Source organism: Peromyscus californicus, unplaced genomic scaffold (assembly GCF_007827085.1).
Source record: "Peromyscus californicus insignis strain IS unplaced genomic scaffold, ASM782708v3 Scaffold_6__1_contigs__length_162567912, whole genome shotgun sequence".
Lineage (NCBI taxonomy): Eukaryota > Metazoa > Chordata > Mammalia > Rodentia > Cricetidae > Peromyscus > Peromyscus californicus.
This window is the reverse complement of record NW_026294584.1, coordinates 82,912,716-82,930,863: the sequence shown is the minus strand read 5'-3', so window position 1 is coordinate 82,930,863 and position 18,148 is coordinate 82,912,716. Positions and strand designations below refer to the sequence as shown.

General features: G+C 39.7%; 1 protein-coding gene across 3 annotated transcripts in view; it reads left to right on the top strand.

Moving 5' to 3' along the window:
• Positions 1-12,250, top strand: part of Il12rb2 (interleukin 12 receptor subunit beta 2) — an 87,050-nt gene extending 74,800 nt beyond the window's left edge. For 2 of the 3 annotated variants that reach the window (XM_052721314.1, XM_052721313.1), the window contains exons 15-17: positions 1,351-1,488; positions 1,957-2,047; positions 4,783-6,542. In XM_052721314.1, the coding sequence (XP_052577274.1) occupies positions 1,351-1,488; positions 1,957-2,047; positions 4,783-4,915 (362 nt within the window). In that variant the 3' untranslated portion in view covers positions 4,916-6,542. Of the gene's footprint in view, positions 1-1,350; positions 1,489-1,956; positions 2,048-4,782; positions 6,543-9,595 lie in introns of those variants that run through there. The other variant, XM_052721316.1, reaches the window with a different exon arrangement.
• Positions 12,251-18,148: the final 5,898 nt, after the last annotated feature.

Genomic DNA, 18,148 nt, shown 5'->3' with positions numbered 1-18,148 from the left:
GCCCTGGCATCAGTGCACAGCCTGCTGTCAGGATATCTGCTGGCATGGCCACATGCACTGGTGCTCCAACAGCAAAAACCTCCCTTCTGCAGGACACTTGCCTCTGCTTGCCTGTTTTTGCCAACAAGTTCTGAGCATTCAAGGACACAAGCTATAGCAATTCAATCACCATTTCTCTCCTCTAGAACACAACCAGAGAGATGGTAGGTGTACTTACTAAGTAAGCCAGGTATCCATTGAATAACAAATGGTTGAATTCATTCCCAGAATCAGTGTAACTGTTCAAGTCTACTCTTCTTGACCTTCATAGGCACATTCTTTCAGAGAGTTGGCAGCGATCACATCCTTCTAAATTCATCCCTTTATCACTGAACCACCTGAGTTTAAATTTCCATCCACTGAGGCTTGAAGGGACCCCTTTATCTCTCCTGGGATCACAGCCCAGAGGCAGCAGGACCAGTCTTTCTTGTTTGACTTCTCTCATTACACAACTCAGCCTATTTTCCCAACAAAACTGCTGACTCTGCCACTCTCACCTCCCCACATCAGCTGCTATTTTTGTTCTTCAAATAGGCATGTGCGAACCAGCCCAGCAAACCATAGAAATCCCTTCCTTTCTGTTCCAGTGTCTCATCTCGCTTCCTCAGCTCAGGACACCTCACACAGTTGGACAGCTGACTCCCTGGTGCCTGCAAGATGAACAGAAGCGCTTCCTAAAAGAACGTTTTTTTAAAATCCCCTCCTTTAGGAATAGGGATCCCCACACACCCACTTAATCATCTCTGTAAGCAATTATAGCAGACCTTGGAATTTTCCACAAGATATTTTTCTCAACAGGTTGTAAAATACAGTTTATAAAAGACAAAAAAAAAAAAGTTGTAAAATACAGCCTATGAAATGATCTGCTCATGCCTCAACCCTTTTTAGTGGGGCAGAGGGAATATTCCAGGGCTCCTTCTTACTATCTACCCATAGTTAAGTAGAACAGAAGAGTGGACAAAGTCTGTTCTTCCTGTTACATGGTGAATTCTCTGAGGTGATGCTGTGTGTTCAGAGCAGGCAACACGCATCTGTGACTGTTCATGGGCCATTGATGAAGTTGGACCCAGTCCTAAGTTCCAGTTTCCACTATTGTCCTCAGCATAGGCACAGACTGGCTGAGTGAGCCAGCAGCTACTGCTATTCACATTCTAGCTTGACAGATGCTGAGGATGCAACCCAGGAGATTGTACATAGGAGGCAAATATGCTTCTCTCTCAAATTAAATGATGCATTAAAAATAGAAATAGGTGAGTACCTACATTGGCTATTTTCTTTACACAGCCTTCTTTTCCTTTGTCTTCCTTTCAGAAATTCCGTACAGACACTCCCAAAATTCATATCCAATAAGCAGCCTGCAGCCTGGAGTGACATACGTCCTATGGATGACAGCTCTGACTGCTGCTGGTGAAAGTCCCCAAGGAAACGAAAGGGAATTTTGTCCACAGGGTAAGAAACTGAAGACAGCCAGTCCACTGTGGACTCTAACATAGACACATTCCTACTCGATTTTTCTTACCTCACTGCTGACTTTCTTGCAGGCACTTCACACTTGTTGTTAATCTCTACGTTGCCCTCCCACCACACTGTCTACTTGAAGACTGTCAACTCATTTTTCAAAATGCAGTAGAAATATTACCCCTCATCCAGGAAGCCCTGTGAGGCTTATATCCACCACTGAATACTCTTTCCACATCTGTGAGCTGGGGGAGCCCTTGCAGGGCTGGATGCCTCTTAGAATATATACAGCTGGGTCCCCATAGTGTCCTTCTAACTGAATAGTCAAAAATGAGTTGACTTTGTTCCTAAACCCAACTACCCAGGCACTGTGGGTTAAGGTCTAGAGGATTCACGAAAGTCAGACTTTTGAAGTCTTTCCTGACGATAACACCGTAACAAGATTTGCTAACTTTGCAGGCAAAGCCAACTGGAAAGCATTTGTGGCATCAAGCATTTGCATTGCTATCATCACGGTGGGTCTTTTCTCAATCCGTTCCTTCCGGCAAAAGTGAGTTGAGTTTGTTACATCCCCCAATTTAATACGTGCGTGCGTGTGTGTGTGTGTGTGTGTGTGTGTGTGTGTGTGTGTGTGTGTGTGTTATACATATGTGTATGCACATACGGGGAAATTATGCATAGGTATGTGGAGGGCAGGGAAGGATGTTGGGTGTCTTACTATTTATCCACTAAAGATAATATTGAAGTTAGAGGTAATGAATGCTATTAGTTTTTAAATTTTGCAAACCGTATTTACATTTTGAAATAATCCATACACAGAAACATGTCACATACACAGTTGAGGTGAGCAGGCAATCTGACATCTGACACTCCACTAATCACCAGGGTGACTAAGCTCATCTGACTAACTAGGAAGAGGTAGGTCCCCTTCCTCTCTCATCATTCTATGCAGTGCCTCCCAAAGGAACACACCAAGAGTCATTTTCCAAGGTAGAGGACTGTTCTTCCATCAAGGGTATGTGAGTAGTTGTGTTCCTGTTACAACCTCCAAATAAGCTCTCAATACGCAGTTGGTTGTGTGTACTCTATCAGCTTGAATCTATATAAGCTGTGTAGCACGTTCTCACCTGGGTAAAGGGCTGCTTTGGTAGCTCCACAGTTGACAGCAACAAATTTTCTATCCTGATTTGGATGATATATTGCACTCTATTATCCTACAGCTTCTGCATGACCTTTCACCCTGTGATCTCACAGCTGTGGGAACTACCGATATTGTATTCTACAATGGGGTAAAAAGGAAAAGGTGTCAATTCTTTCCTTTTAAGGAGCTTGAAAGTTGCATATGATACTTTCAGTTTTATCTCAAAAGACATAACTCAGTGAGGCAAGAGTGGCCAACATTATGGTCTTTTAGCTGCATTCACTGTCATTTCAATAAATCAAGATCCTGAATTGAGGAAAAAGGAGGAAATAAAATATTAAGTGGCAATGAACACTCTGCTCCAAAGATACACAACACAGAATTAAATGGTGGTTATATTTGGGAACCATAGGTGAATTTATTTCTACTTATTTTATAAAAATTGGGCCGACAAGACAGATGTCTCAGTGGGTTAGGCACTTGTCACCAAGTCTGATGACAGATTGATCCCTGGAACCCACTACACCAAGTTGTCCTTTGACTTCACATGCATGATAACACATGTGCACCCACACCAATACAAAATAATACTTTAAATCATTTTTTAAAAATTAACTTTAAAATATACTATTTTGCAAAGGAAAAATAATCAGTTCATTTTTCAACACAAAGCTTTCTTTAGATGCCAAGTAATACAACTTGGCATTCAAATATAACAAACTTGACATTCTGCCAGACGGTGCACTTTGTCTGGCAGATCTACCCAAAGATCACCAAAGCAGAGCTCTTTAGACTTTGTAAGGGGCTGGAGACATGGTTCAGCAGTTAAAAGCACCAGTTGCCCTTGTAGTGGGCTCAGGTTCATTTCCTAGCACCCACATGGTGGCTCACAACTGTCTGTTACTCTAGTTCCAGGAGATCCAGTGCCCTCTTCTGGCCTCTGTGGGCACCAGGCAAAACATTCATACACATAAAAAGACAAAAACAAATAACTTTTAAAAATACTTTGATAAAGTTTATCTCAGTAGTAAAAGAGAATCATATCCAAGCTATCACTACCCACCATTGCCACATAGCATATCTAGTTATCTAACATAGTGGTCCTCAACCTGTGAGTTAGCAACCCTTTCACAGAAGTTGCTTATCAGATATCCTGTGTATCAGATATTTACATTAAGATTCATAACAGTAGCAAAATTAGTTATGAAGTAGCGATGAAAATAATTTTATGGCTGAAGTTATCACAACATGAGCAACTATATGGAAAGGCTACAGCATTAGAAAGGTTGAGAATCCCTAATTTAACAGTTAAATCATAGCTGGCCTTTCTTCATCAAAGCTTATCAGTCTTTGAACAATACTTTATATTGGGTTTGATTTTTTTTTTCCTTTTTTTTTTCTGTGACAGGGTTTCTCTGTGTAACCACCATGGCTGTCCTAGAACTCACTCTGTAGACCAGGCTGGCCTCAAACTCACAGAGATCCACCTGACCCTGCCTCACAAGTGCTGCGATTAAAGGCATGTGCCACCACTGCCTGACTGGTTTTAATTCTTTAATGGCCAATAGTTTTAAGTCATGTGCACTTAATAAGCTTCTTGAATTTTTTTCTCATCACATTAAGACCTCCAATTTCCTCTGATCACAAAGTGTAATCACCGTTAACAGATATTTCTCTAAAATACCCTTTTCTTGGTATTTTAAACATGATTATAATCAAGATATTACACTATTCTATATCCTATTTTAAATCTTCATTATAATAATTATTTTAATTAGCTCACTAGCAAGATCCCCAAGCATATGAACAATATCTTGTTTTGCTCTTCTATTTCCAGCATGTGCCACTGTACTGATCACATATTTAATGTTACTTGCTGAATTAATGCATGGCTAAATAGTGAGGGACTACTAAAAATTTAGTGGAACAAAAATTTTTAGTTTATTTAGCAAACTCTAAGTGGTTGTATCCTGACTTATTGTCATCAATCCAAAGAACTCCTGCCTTGGACAATGTTTCTTTCAGGGTTTGTCTTTTACTCGTTTCATACAAAAGAATCCTCTCCCCTAAAATAACTGCACTGAGAGCCTGTGAGACTGTGCCTTTGTACACACATTTAATTGTCACTGTTTTCTTATTTATAGGTTATTTGCTTTCCTTTCTACTCTCAGACCTCAATGGTACAGCAGAACCATTCCAGATCCAGCAAATAGCACATGGGTAAAGAAGTACCCCATTGCAGAGGTAAGGTACAAAGTCACATTGCAGCTAGTATAGTGCTAGTGAATGACCACATCTAAAGAAATCCTCCCAGGAATAAGATGCTGTGGATGAGCTGAGTTGATAATGAGTTATCAGTTTTCTTCTGGACTCAAGAGCAGTCCATGCATGAGAACTTCTGAAGCCCATGAACATAAGACCTACCAAACTTTATGACTCCATGAGCTTTAATGCCCCTCACTTCAACTTATTTCAAAAGAAGATAATATGTATTTTTGGTTGTTTTTTGTCATTTGGAATAGTACCCTGATAATTAACTGATCCAAATTCAAGCAACTGAATTTAACTTTCCCAATCCTGTTGGAGGACAGAACAAAGTAAAAGCAACCCTTAGTTTTGATTTTTGTGGGAAGCCATTATGTATATAAAGGAAAGGCTTTATGGAAGAGATGGCTCAACATACAAATGAGAGAGCACTGGGGATAAAGAAGCAAAGGGACTTTGGCACGGAAGGGGGCAAGATGGGATATCTCTGGAGGAGGTCAGAAAGTTGTGGCATCTGAAGAACAAGAGGGAAAGGAAGCCACATGCCAATCTTTCCTGTTGCTGTGAGTCCTGAAAGCCTTTTTTTCAAGATTCTTTTGATTCACTTCCTTAAGCCAGAAGCCAGTGGCCTTGCCTCTGCTTAGAGGAACTGCTCCTAGTCACCTCTGCTTTAGGAATTGAAATCACTGCAGTTCGGCATCTTTGCAGTTGGTTCTGGAAGAGCCTGCTGCTGTTGTTTACCAGTGTGCATCTTGGATAACTTGCCCGACTATCTGAGTACCAAGTGCCATCGTTTCACATTTTATTACTAAGAGTAAGAAGATACCCTGTGAAGCAAATGCTTTTTACTTTTTTGTTGCAGTTTGTTTTTGAGATAGCTTTTCACTCTATAGCTCAGATTGGCCTCAAACTCATCTTCCTGCCTCAGACTCCCAAGTGCTGGGATTATAGGCATCATCCACCATGTCCACTTCTTTTCAGTTTTCATTTCTTCCCAAGAACAACCATACTTGGAGACTTCTCTCTATTGAGGGATTTTTGTTTACAATAGCAAGAGTAGTGACAATGATAGACGTACATTCACCATATACTATACTATGTACTAGTCAAGTACATAATTAGAGTGAATCAACATTATATTTATACATAACCTACATATTACTTCCTATGTAGCAGGCACTTTTAATTTCATGTATCAGCAATTTATTGGCAGCTACAAGTCAGTATTATCTTGATTTTTCAGATGAGGAAACTGAAGCAGAGGACCAAATAACTTGCCCAATACTAGTGATAAACAATGGATGCTAAATTCATTTCCAAGCAGGATATGAAGACATTACACCTTACAACAGACCTTTAAGCACAGTATGAGGAGTGTTTCTAGTGTCCCATACTGCAGAGCTGAACACTCACTAGGGAGGTATCCACACACTGGCCCTCACTGGATGACCATAATCTACGGGAGTATATAATGAGCCACAAGGCCTTAGAAGTTGCCTTGCTGGCATAAGAGTATTCAAGTACCAGGATTTGAACCAATTAAGCTTGACAATCTAAGGCTAAAACACAGTGGAAGGCAGCTCTGTGCTGGGTGAAAACACTGGCCTTCACACCATGGACTCTGACCAGGAAATAGAGGCACACAGAGATGCTACAGGCTGGACAAAACCTCAAATAAGATGCACAAAAGTTTAGAGATAGTACAGCAGCAAAAACTGGCATATAAATAGATGCCCAAAGCCACATGGCAAAAGTACACTAGTCATAGCAATAAAACAACACGCATAAAGAAAAGTGAGACCAGCCGGGCGGTGGTGGCGCACGCCTTTAATCCCAGCACTCGGGAGGCAGAGCCAGGCGGATCTCTGTGAGTTCGAGGCCAGTCTGGGCTACCAAGTGAGTTCCAGGAGAGGCGCAAAGCTACACAGAGAAACCCTGTCTCGAAAAACCAAAAAAAAAAAAAAAAAAAAAAGAAAAAAGAAAAGTGAGACCTGTATGTGCTTAAAGGTTTTTAAACCACTTACAAGTGGGAGGTAAAAGGTACATGCATATCTCTGTACTGGGGAGGCTAAAGCAGGAGCACTGTGAGCTATCAGGAGTCTCACAAAAAAGTCAAGTTTGTAACAAGTGCTTAATTTAGTTTTCATGGGTATGAAGGAGATGGCTTTTACAGAAGTCTGCCAAATACATAAGCCCATTATGGTGGCTGCTTCTGAAGAAAAGTTGAAAATAGGAAGCCTTTTGATTTTTATTGCATATTCTTTTTGACCTCTGAATTATTACTTTGTAAAAATAGTCCATTGGGGGAAAAAATTAAGTAGCTTTTAGTGGCTGGAAAGATGAATCAATGGTCAAAAGCACACATTTTTGCTTAGGAGGACCTAGGTTGTTACTGGCACCCAAAAGGTGGCTCACAACCACCTCTGGGGTCCGATGTCCTCTTCTGACTTCTGCAGGTACTTCACACATGTGGTACAGAACATACATGAAGGCAAAACACTCATATACACAAAGAATAAATAGCCTTTAAGGTTTTTTTAAATTTATTTGTTATGTGTAGTGTTCTGTCTGCATTTATGGCTGCACACCAGAAGACGGCACTATATTTCATTAGATGGTTGTGAACCACCATGTGGTTGCTGGGAATTGAACTCAGGACCTCTGGAAGAGCTGCCAGTGCTCTTAACCTCTGAGCCATCTTTCCAGGCCATAAACAGCCTTTAAAAATTTAGTTGAGCCGGGCGGTGGTGGCGCACGCCTTTAATCCCAGCACTCGGGAGGCAGAGGCAGGCGGATCTCTGTGAGTTCGAGGCCAGCCTGGTCTCCAAAGCGAGTACCAGGAAAGGCGCAAAGCTACACAGAGAAACCCTGTCTCGAAAAACCAAAAAAAAAAAAATTTAGTTGAAGACTTTGAGGCAACCCCACAGCCTGGATGGTTTGACTTCTTAAGTACATAGGTAGTCTGTTTCTAAAAAACTATATTATGCACTTTGTGCCCGACTGAGGCAGAAAATAGATTAGAAATAAAGATATACCTTAAAACTCTGAAGGAAAAGGCCAAACTACACAGAAGATCACTAAAATCAGTGCCCATGGTGTTCCTGAACCATAAGGTTAAAGGAACTTTCCCTGGGCTTTCTAGAAGCCAGCCCCAAGAAGTGCTGGAGAGGTCTGTCAGTACTGTCCCACAGAGGCAGAACAGCTCATCTAGTGAAAACAGCTTCTCCCATCCTGTTAATCTCTCCCACATGGTAGCCTTGCTTTGGCACAGCTGCCATGCATGTTCCAAGACAAACATACACGCCAGGACCAGCTTGAGGATGACCATGGGAGAACCAACTTTTAAGAGAATGGAAGCCTTTCATGGAATTCTTGACATTGTCATCATTCCTTTCTTGACACTTGTCATGCCCTCACAAAAGGTGACCATATCAGAGGCTAATTATACCAAGAAGTGCAACTTGTCATTTAATAAGTGAGAAAAACAAGGCAGAGATTGATCAAAAATTCCCAAAGACTATCAAAGCTGGGACTCATCCTCAGAATTTGCCTATTCTCAAAGATCCTCCTGGGTGGTCTGAATGCACTGCTTGAGTGGAGTGCAAATAGGGAACTAATGGAAATGTCAGATGCCAAACAGATGTGTTGATCCCACTGAGAAACTATGTGGAAGTAAAATGGGAAATAGATGCAGAAAGGAGCAGACTAGGGGCTGAAATCTTTTCATATAAGCCTAGTTGTTAACAGCTCTACCTTGGGAAGCCCAAGCAAACTGTGGAACAGAATAAGATGTAAGAACTCAACTAAAGCCTGGTAGGAGAAATGTTAATCAAGTGCCAAGGACTTGAACTTGAGAACTGGCAGTAAACTTATTAAGACATGGTAGAGCTGGTGACCAAAGAAATGCTGAAAAAGTTAACAGAAAAATTTAGTAATGCATTATCAAGACTAGCTAAAGGGGAAGATGAAAATCTGTTACAGAAAAGCTATTCAAATACTTTTTTAAATCCCAATCTGACAAGAACATTGCCTTAACTGAAATCATCTAATTCCATCAAAGCCCAAACTCCTTAGCATGCTTTTAAAGGGCCTTAATGACACGATGCACACCTTTAATCCCAGCACTCAGGAGGCAGAGATCCAGGCTGGTCAGGACTACATAGTGATGATGCGGTCTTTAGTAGAAGTCCTTCATGAGTAGTCTCGCCCATTTCTAAACTCTGTTTTTTTTTCCCCCAGTACTAACAAGTAACAGGGTTAGGGATGTGACTCAGTAGTAAAGCACTTGCCTTAGCACGTATAATCCCCTGGATTTGATTCTCAGCAATGAATGGTAGAAGACAACAAACCAGCAGGCTCAATACACTAATTTCCCTCTACCACCTCCAACCTGGAAAATATTCCATCTCTCCAGACTCCGCTCTAGCTTTCCCGTTCTGTCTCCAGGCCTATGCCACTAGAAAAAAGCAAATGGTATAGCTTGATTCAGAGACTGAAGGTTAAGCTCATCAATCTGTCCTTAGTTGGAGATTGGCAATGATGAGCAGGGCATGGATATCTGGCTCTAGTGCCTCCAAAATTTAAAGGTCCAGCTTCTCATCTGAGGCTGAGACGAGGCAGGGTGCAAGGTTTTGGAAACTCAGAGATACAGGTTGTCAAAGTGACCTACATACCCATTCTTTCTTCTCCCAGGCCATGGACAGTCTCCTAATGGCCTGGCCCACTCCCGAAGAGCCTGAGCCCCTGATCATCAATGAGGTCCTTTACCAAATGACCCCAATCTTCAGACAACCCTATTGCCCCAAAAGAGGACAAGGGTTCCAAGATCAATCTACCCCCAAGGAAGACACAATATACATTGCCTCCAGTCTACAACCTACAGGAACTCTCACAGCCAACACAAGACTAGTTCATCTATACAAGGTGCTGGGAAGCAGGGAACCTGACTCAAAACTGGGCAACCTGACCAATTCCTTGACAGTCACCCCAGTGGACTACCTTCCCAGCCATGAAGGCTATATACCCTCCAACATAGAAGACTTCTCTCCACATGAGGCTCCTTCAACTGATTCTTTGGAACTGGAGCACCAACACATCTCTCTTTCCATTTTTGCATCAAGTTCTCTTCGCCCACTCACCTTCTGTGGCGAGAGGCTGACTCTGGATCAGTTAAAGATGGGGTATGACTCCCTCATGAGTAATGAGGCTTGATACCTAGAAAGTCAGTGTGCCCATTAATTATAATCACAAGAGCAGCACAACATATCTAGTTACCCAGTTCCTACTCCAGTGGTCACCATCTTTGGTAGTAGAAGACCTGGCTGTAGCTTCAGGACAGTGCAGACCAGACAGCTATCTCTGGACTGTTAGTTTCACCATAGGGACTTCCTGCCTTTAACACCAGTTCCCTCTGGGTCTAAAAGCTCAAGCCACAAGAACCTGGACCTTGCTGTTTTGCTTCTTTATCTATTGTAAATTTGTACTTCCTTTTCTAACCTACTAAATTAGCAATGTGTCATATAGCCTAGTCTTGTAAACTGTTCTCAGCCTGTTTCCTATGCAGCTCTAGAAACTGAACATATCTGGTCAGTTTGCTCATAAACATCGTTTCCTGCTGCTATTCCAGACTTAATCTGCACAGTCCTTTTCAAAGTATGAGGCTTTCCATTACATTTCTATTCTACCCTAACTACTGTATAGCTTTGGCATCTCTGCACACATCAAGTTTCCTTAGTTGATTGCCATGACAAGGTTCTATCTAAGGCTGACCGTCTCTTCCATGCTTTTCCCTCATCAAGATTCTCATGTTACTTTAATCTACAACCTTGGAAAGGTCTTCCAAGTATAGTTCCTGGTCATGTCACCTGTTATCATTTCCGTTGGCCGATCCAACTTGCTTCCCACCCACCGGCTATTATAGCACAAGCTTTACAAAAAAAACAAAATCACATTAAGAGACTTACATTACTTTTCAGGTACATTAAGCATGTCTCTCTTTGCCTGATAGATTTGACAGATCTTGATGAATGTCAAAGCCAACAGGTAACCTTTGCCCACTACTACAAGTAGTTGTTCTTCCCCAAGTAAAACTCCAAATAGTTAAGTCTTTCATTCCTTGGTATTTTTAAAGTCTAAAATATATTCCACCAACACCAACTAAATCTACTTTCTAACTCGTAAAATTCCACAATTCTCCGGAACCTAAATACCATAGTGTACAACACTAAAGGTCAGGGAAATCTTCTTGGGTTTCTTTTGAAAGTGTGGGGGTAGGATCCATGATTCTGTTAGACAAACTCTACTGTGTCCAGACCTCAAGTTCAGGTAGGGATTCTCACAGTGCCCTGAAAATGTCCTTTCCCAGAAGCCAGGGATTTTTTTGTTTTTTTTTCCTAGTCCTCTCGCAGGCAAGTGGGATATCAAACTTAATCTCTCATTCCCCCACACCGAACCCCCGAGTCCTAACCCTATCATCACTTTTCATCTCCCACTAATAGCTGCAACCACAGCTCACCCATGTCCTGGAGCCAGGAAAAAAAAAATGCCACTAGCTACTCTCTGTGTTCCATTCTTCTAAGTAGGATCTGTTCTTGAGTCACCTGAAACTTGCCTCCAGTCCCAATATCAAAGATCAAGCCCTCTCAAAGTTTATTTTTCTTCTATCCTGCACTGTCCACTTTAAAACTTCCAGAACAAAGCACTTTCAAAGAGCTTCAAATAAAGACCTTCCTTCTTCCCTCAAATAGAAAAGCAATTCAGACTAAAAGGCATAGCTCTATGAGAAGCAATAGCCTACCACTTGGATTTCCAAGTTCTTATATGTGGTAGAACTTTTCAATCTGAGTGATTGAAAGAAGTCAAATTGGAATTTATAGCTTATACCAAAATAAATTTCTAATAAAACGAGTTCCTTTAATAAGGCACTTGAACAGGTACCCCGGAAAGACTGCACTTCAATGACACAAAGTACATAATTAACTGTGGTCAACTGTAATTGAAGAAATGCAAACCAAGTACTATCTAAGTAATTCCACCAGTTTAGCAGCGATTACAGAACAAATTAGCCAGTATTAATCAAGAGAAACTGGTGTTAGTAGACAATTCTGAGGGGCAGCTAGACAATGTTCAACAAAATTCTAATAGCCAACTCAATTCTCATCAACATAGCTAAGAGCAGCTTAGTATCTTAGGAACACAGGATTTCTCATCAGTGAATTGAAATGGTGGCCCTTCAAAAACTAGTAGTGCCTATCTGTACAATAAAAATACTGTGGCGTTCAAGGAATTCGACTCTACATGATTCTGAATTCTAAGCAAAACCCTAATTAAACTGTATTGTGCCATTGGTCTCAGTGTTTTCTTTTTAGTGGTGGTAAGAATAAAACTGGCCTTGTGCATGTTAGAGGCATGTAGGACTTAGCCTTTCACATTTTGATATCCCTAAAATTAAGATAGGGCATAAAACTGATGATAAAGAATACTATAAAGACAACTCAGTGGCTTAGAGCAATTTGCTTTTGCAAAGGATACAGGTTCCACTCCCAACACCAAGTTGGTAGTTGTTTCTCCATGGCTACAGCATGCACAGTGCGCACTTAACATGCAAAATACTCATACACATAAAATGAAGTCTTATTAAAGCATGGAGTGCTACTATAGGGGACCAGAGTTTAATTTGCAGCATCCACACAGGATGGCTTAAAACTGCCTATTAAGTCTAGCTGGGGGGTGGGGGAGCACAATGCAATGCCTCTGCTTTCCACACTTAAGTGAACATGCTCATACAAGTACATTGGACCTATCTATGTAGATTCAAACTCTACTACTGGTACCAACTTCTGTATGATTGCTTTATTGGTATGATAAAACATCATGGACCACTACTGAGAAGCCATGGCAGGAATAGAAGTGGAGACCATGAAAGAAAGCTGCTTTCTGGGCTTTTTCTCAGCACTTCCAAGCTCCCACACAACAGCCCATTTAGCTTTGAGCCATGTCTACAATATTCCCCAAAGCAACAAGGTCAGGTCTGTCTGTCACAGCATTATTACACTCCTGGTACCAACTTGTGTCCTAGTTTACTTTGTTGTTATGGTAAAACCCTGAAAGCAGACTGGAGAGTAAATGGAGAGTATATGATTTGTCACACACATTTCAATCACTGTTCATCCATTACGGAGGAAAGTCACAACAGGAACCTGGAGGCAGGAACTGAAGCAAGACACCATGAAAACTGTTCACTGGCATGCTCAGCTTGCTTTTTGTAATACAACCCAGAGATACAGGGGTGGCACCTCTTCCTGTAGATTAGGACAATGTTCCCATAGATTTGACAACATACAGGCCAATCTAATAGGTGCAATTCCCCTCTTCCCAGACAACTCTGACTGTGACAAGTTGACAAAACCAAAAAAATCTATCACACTGATAAACAAAATAAAACATGCTTTTCTTGGGAGGTGTAGAGAAATGGGTTTTAAGGTAGGTCCTTCTATGCAAGAAGACTGACCTTCAGCTTGTAACTTTAAACTCAGCCTCAAGAACCACCAAGCCTAGCACGCCTTTTAAACACTGAGAATAATCTTCTACCTACTAATTCTACCCAATTTATACATTTTGAAGTGTGGCTTAAGTTATTTAAGTCAAAAAAGGATGCCTGAATCTTGTGCCATGAATAATTTTTTCAGTCATTAAAAAAATGTCTTTTACTTCACTCTAGATATCATGAGCTATACTTTGCAGTAACATTTCCAGAAAAAATGGGTAACCAATTATGAAGACTGATTCTCATGAACTTATCAAAAATCATCAAGAATATTTTCACTAAAACACTAAATCCAGTGCAGTGGCTCATGCTTTCAATGCCACCACTCAAGGCTGGTCTGGTCTTCATCTACACAGTTCCTGGTTTTAAAAACTGTAAAAATACCTTCAAAACTGAATATAAGCAATGAAGTTCATTATTCACTTGCTAAACTTCAGATTTAATCAAACCTTTCATTAATACGTGGGATTCTCTAAGATGTCACTTGGAAACAGAAGTTACAACTTTTTTTTTTTTTTTTTTTTTTTGGTTTTTCGAGACAGGGTTTCTCTGTGTAGTTTTGCGCCTTTCTTGGAACTCACTTGGTAGCCCAGGCTGGCCTCGAACTCAGAGATCCACCTGGCTCTGCCTCCCGAGTGCTGGGATTAAAGGCGTGCGCCACCACCGCCCAGCTAGAAGTTGCAACTTTTATTCCATCACAACAAATTAAAGACTACTGACCATCTGTTTTCTTTACCTAAAACTATAGTAAAACACTAGTTTCCCTCAACATTGGACAATTTTTAGATTCTTTTCAGTTCCTGTAAACAATCAGAAAAGTGTCTTTCTCAGGAAAGTGATACTTTAAAATTGCAATAAACTCTAAATATCAAGAGACTGATTGATGAAGCTGAAAAAAGAAAGCATCCGTGCTCTCCTGTAACTAGGAAGTGCTAGTAAAGCTTTGCAGCTGTTTACTGGCAACATCCTCGACTTCAGGAAAAATTACCTCTACTTCTCGACTCTTAAAATGAGATGCATGGAAGCTAGGCCTATCACCAATAAAAAAAATTAACTTAGAGCTTTCTGATACAGTGACAAAGTGTCATCGGCTTTTAAAGGCATAGTAAGTATACTGTTAAGAGAAAAAATTAATGTGAGGCACATACGACATAACTGAGAATATGAATTCACCATAACTTCACATCATATTGCAGCACACTGATAAGAGGGCAATGAACTACCCAGGTCTCCCACATAGCAAAGTTGTCTTACTTGATGTTAGATGTTAACACCCAAGTAAACCCTTCATAAATACATAAAGAAAACACTTACAAAGGTATATAGAATAAAGTTGAAGTTAGTAGAAATTCTGAAAATCGGGAAGAATATGCAAAAGAACTGCCAGGCATGGTACTGCCTATCTATAACCCACTCAGAAAACCCAGGCTGGAGATCCCCAGTTTCAGGCCAGCTTGCAATCCTGAGCAAAGCACTGCCTCTAGAAAAACAAAACACTCAAATCCCACTCAATTGCCTATCTCTAAAAATACATTTAACTTCACATCATGGAGACATAAGCATGTTCATGTATGTGATGGGAGAACACTAAAACATCTTCTTGAACGTATTTTTTAAATTCATTACTAAATACTGAATTACTAAAAGAGCCCTGTCAAGAACTTCCACAGAAACTGTCATCCAAACCAAACATTAGGTCTCTGTGGATTACAGGTATAAAAGAACCTTTGTATGTGCTCTAAAATTTAGTGAAAAATTAAATAAAATTAAATTGTCTCAGTACTGACTAGAAGCATTTAGTCCCTAACAAAATCCTAGTCAAATAAATTAATCTGGAGTTTACAGATTTTTATGTGTATGTAAATAAATTTCTACAAATTAGACATCACTACTAAATTTTAGAAATAACTGTAAACCAAGTATTGTAATGCAAACCAATTCAACTAATGCAAGCTATAATATATTGTTTTAAAATAGCAAAATCAGAGGCCAGAGTTCTAATTACAGATCTAGGGGATCTAATGTCCTCTTCTGGACTTAATGGGCATCTGCAGTCTCACATGCTCAAAGACACACAGACACACACCACTCTTCTCTCTCACACACATAAATCTTTAAAAAAAAAACAAAAAACTAAAAACTAACAGATACTGCCTCTATAGTTTTTTGACTATGGGCAAGTTAAGTGGCTACCAGATAGACACTGTACCCAACCCCACACTTTGGATTAAAGTGACAGATTGTTTTAAGAGTAGCATGACTTAATGGATACATAGAGGTAAACTTTTATTTTAAAGGAGCGTTTACATTCTGGCCTGGGATGATCAGTAACAGCACACAGTCAGGAAGGACATAGCTAGCAAACCCCACTCACACTTCAGAAAGCAGCCAACTAATTTATCCCAACAAAACCTGGCAACTCATGTTAAGGAATGCTTGGTGGCAAAACATGTGCCTAGAATACACAAATCCCTAGCACTTCAAATCAACCTTGAAAAATACCCGACAACTGGTTTTGCCGATGCAGATAAATTACTAAGGGTGTTCAATAAGGTAATACTTTACTGTCTTGTTATTAGTCATACTCTTCAAAGCATACTAGTAGTCTGGTTTCTGGGCTTTGAGTTACTGTGAAGATATGACATTCAGATTTAACATTTACATATTAATCTCACTATAATCACAAAGGTTTGGGCTAGAATATATTCACTAAACTTTTCCTTTACTGTGGTACTGTGGTTATAGCTCAGCATACTTGCCCAGCAGATACCCAGCACCAAAGTAGTCGGGGAGGGGAAGCAAAACGGCATGCATCATAGGTATACTATACCAGTTAGTTCAGTGTTGGGCCACCTGTCCAGAAGATGTGCCTGCATTGTCTTACCTTTAGAGTCAACATGGGTAAGGTTCTGGCAGCTTCTCATTTTTAACTTTTAATACCTGGTTTCTTCCACCTGCTAATGCTCTGAAGACGTTTTTAAAAATTTAACACAAAATACTTACACTTCACTTGCAAACTAAGTATAACATTTTCTCTATTTCATCAATCATCTCTAGTAATTATAAAAATAACAATCAGAAGGAATATGTAATAATCTCTCCAAACCCATACCCAAAATAAACGAAATACATTCACAACTCTGGATATTACGTGTCTTGAACTGAATAAAATGAACTGTAGTACCTGCTGGTACATTTAAGATCTCTGGACAACTCCAAATAGTATTCAACTAATAAATTTCATTCTCCCATCAATCCAAGCTGGAACTATACTAAAAATTTCAACTGACACCATTTATATTTAAAAGCATTTAGGCCAACTATTATATCCACTCTTGAAATTATTGTACTAACTTTCCCAACTTTGTCATTAAGTATTCCTCGCATAGGAGTCAGCGGTTCATTTAAAACCTCACATGATATCTAAACATTCAAAATCTTAAAAGTAGCATTATCTTGACAGTGCACAGAGATCAGAAAATGGGAAGCCAAGAAACATATATAAAGGGGCTCCCACTTGATTGCTTTTTTATCTTTCAGGAAGTGAACATGCAAATAAATTGTCATTTTCAATAAACAAAGTCTACGTTCAGTTCTTCACATAAAAGTGAACCTGAAAGCAAACTCACAGGTTATCAGAAAGAATAGACCTACCTCTTCAAATTCAACCTACTTTGAAAGTTGCAACAATGTTACAAATGCCACTGTGTTTTCTGGTGACAGTGACTCAGTAAAACCTTTGTTTCTAAGAGAAGGTGTTTTCTGCAATATGTTGCTGGAAATCTGAATTTATAAAGGTGTTACTATTAAAAAGCCAATTAAGATACTTGAAAGTTTAAACATACTGACTTATGGGTGCATATGCTGCACTCTCAAAGGGCCAACAAGTCCACATGGGCTAACCCTTACCTCTGGAGAGGTGTCTTAACATGTGAAAAGTCAGGTATCGGCATTAGTACAGAACTTGTGCAGCAAGTTCTATTAAAAAAAAAAACCTTCTTTTCAAGCTGTCAGACTTGCTGGCAACCAGATAAGTAAATGCAATTAAATGAATAACTAAATGTACTATACAATATCATTTAGATGTGTACATAAAAACCAACCATCTAACTAGCAAATGTAAGATTTAAGATCTCCACTATTTCTAAAATTACAACAGATTTAAAAAAACTGACAACTGACAAGTCTTAAAAGCTTTGAATAAAATTCCTTCCCTGGTTAATTAATAAATGTGAATAAAAATATCCTAGAATACTTGTTTTTTAATAATTCTGTGTACATACTTTTTAATAAGCAGTGATGCTTCTATTCAAAAATCCATTAATTACCTAATTTTCTAATGGAGGAAATGGAAACTTATAGCACTTTCTGAGAAACATTTGTCTATCAACCCAGGGCAAAATCATAATATATAAGAAGTTCATAAACAAGATATTGTTTTGTATTTTATGTATGGTGTTGCTGTTCCAAACTAAGTAAAGCTGGTTTTGAAATACTACAAGATAGTTTTCCATCTCAGCATAGTAACCAATGAGTGCCCTTTGGTTTATATAAATCAAAAATAAAGATTATTAATTACAGATAACCACCTTGATTTGGGGACCTTTCGCACACAAATATCAAATGGCTAGGCTCTTATTTTACACAAGTCTAACTGTTAGGCATTATCAAACTAACTTACTCTGCCCACACCCACAAAA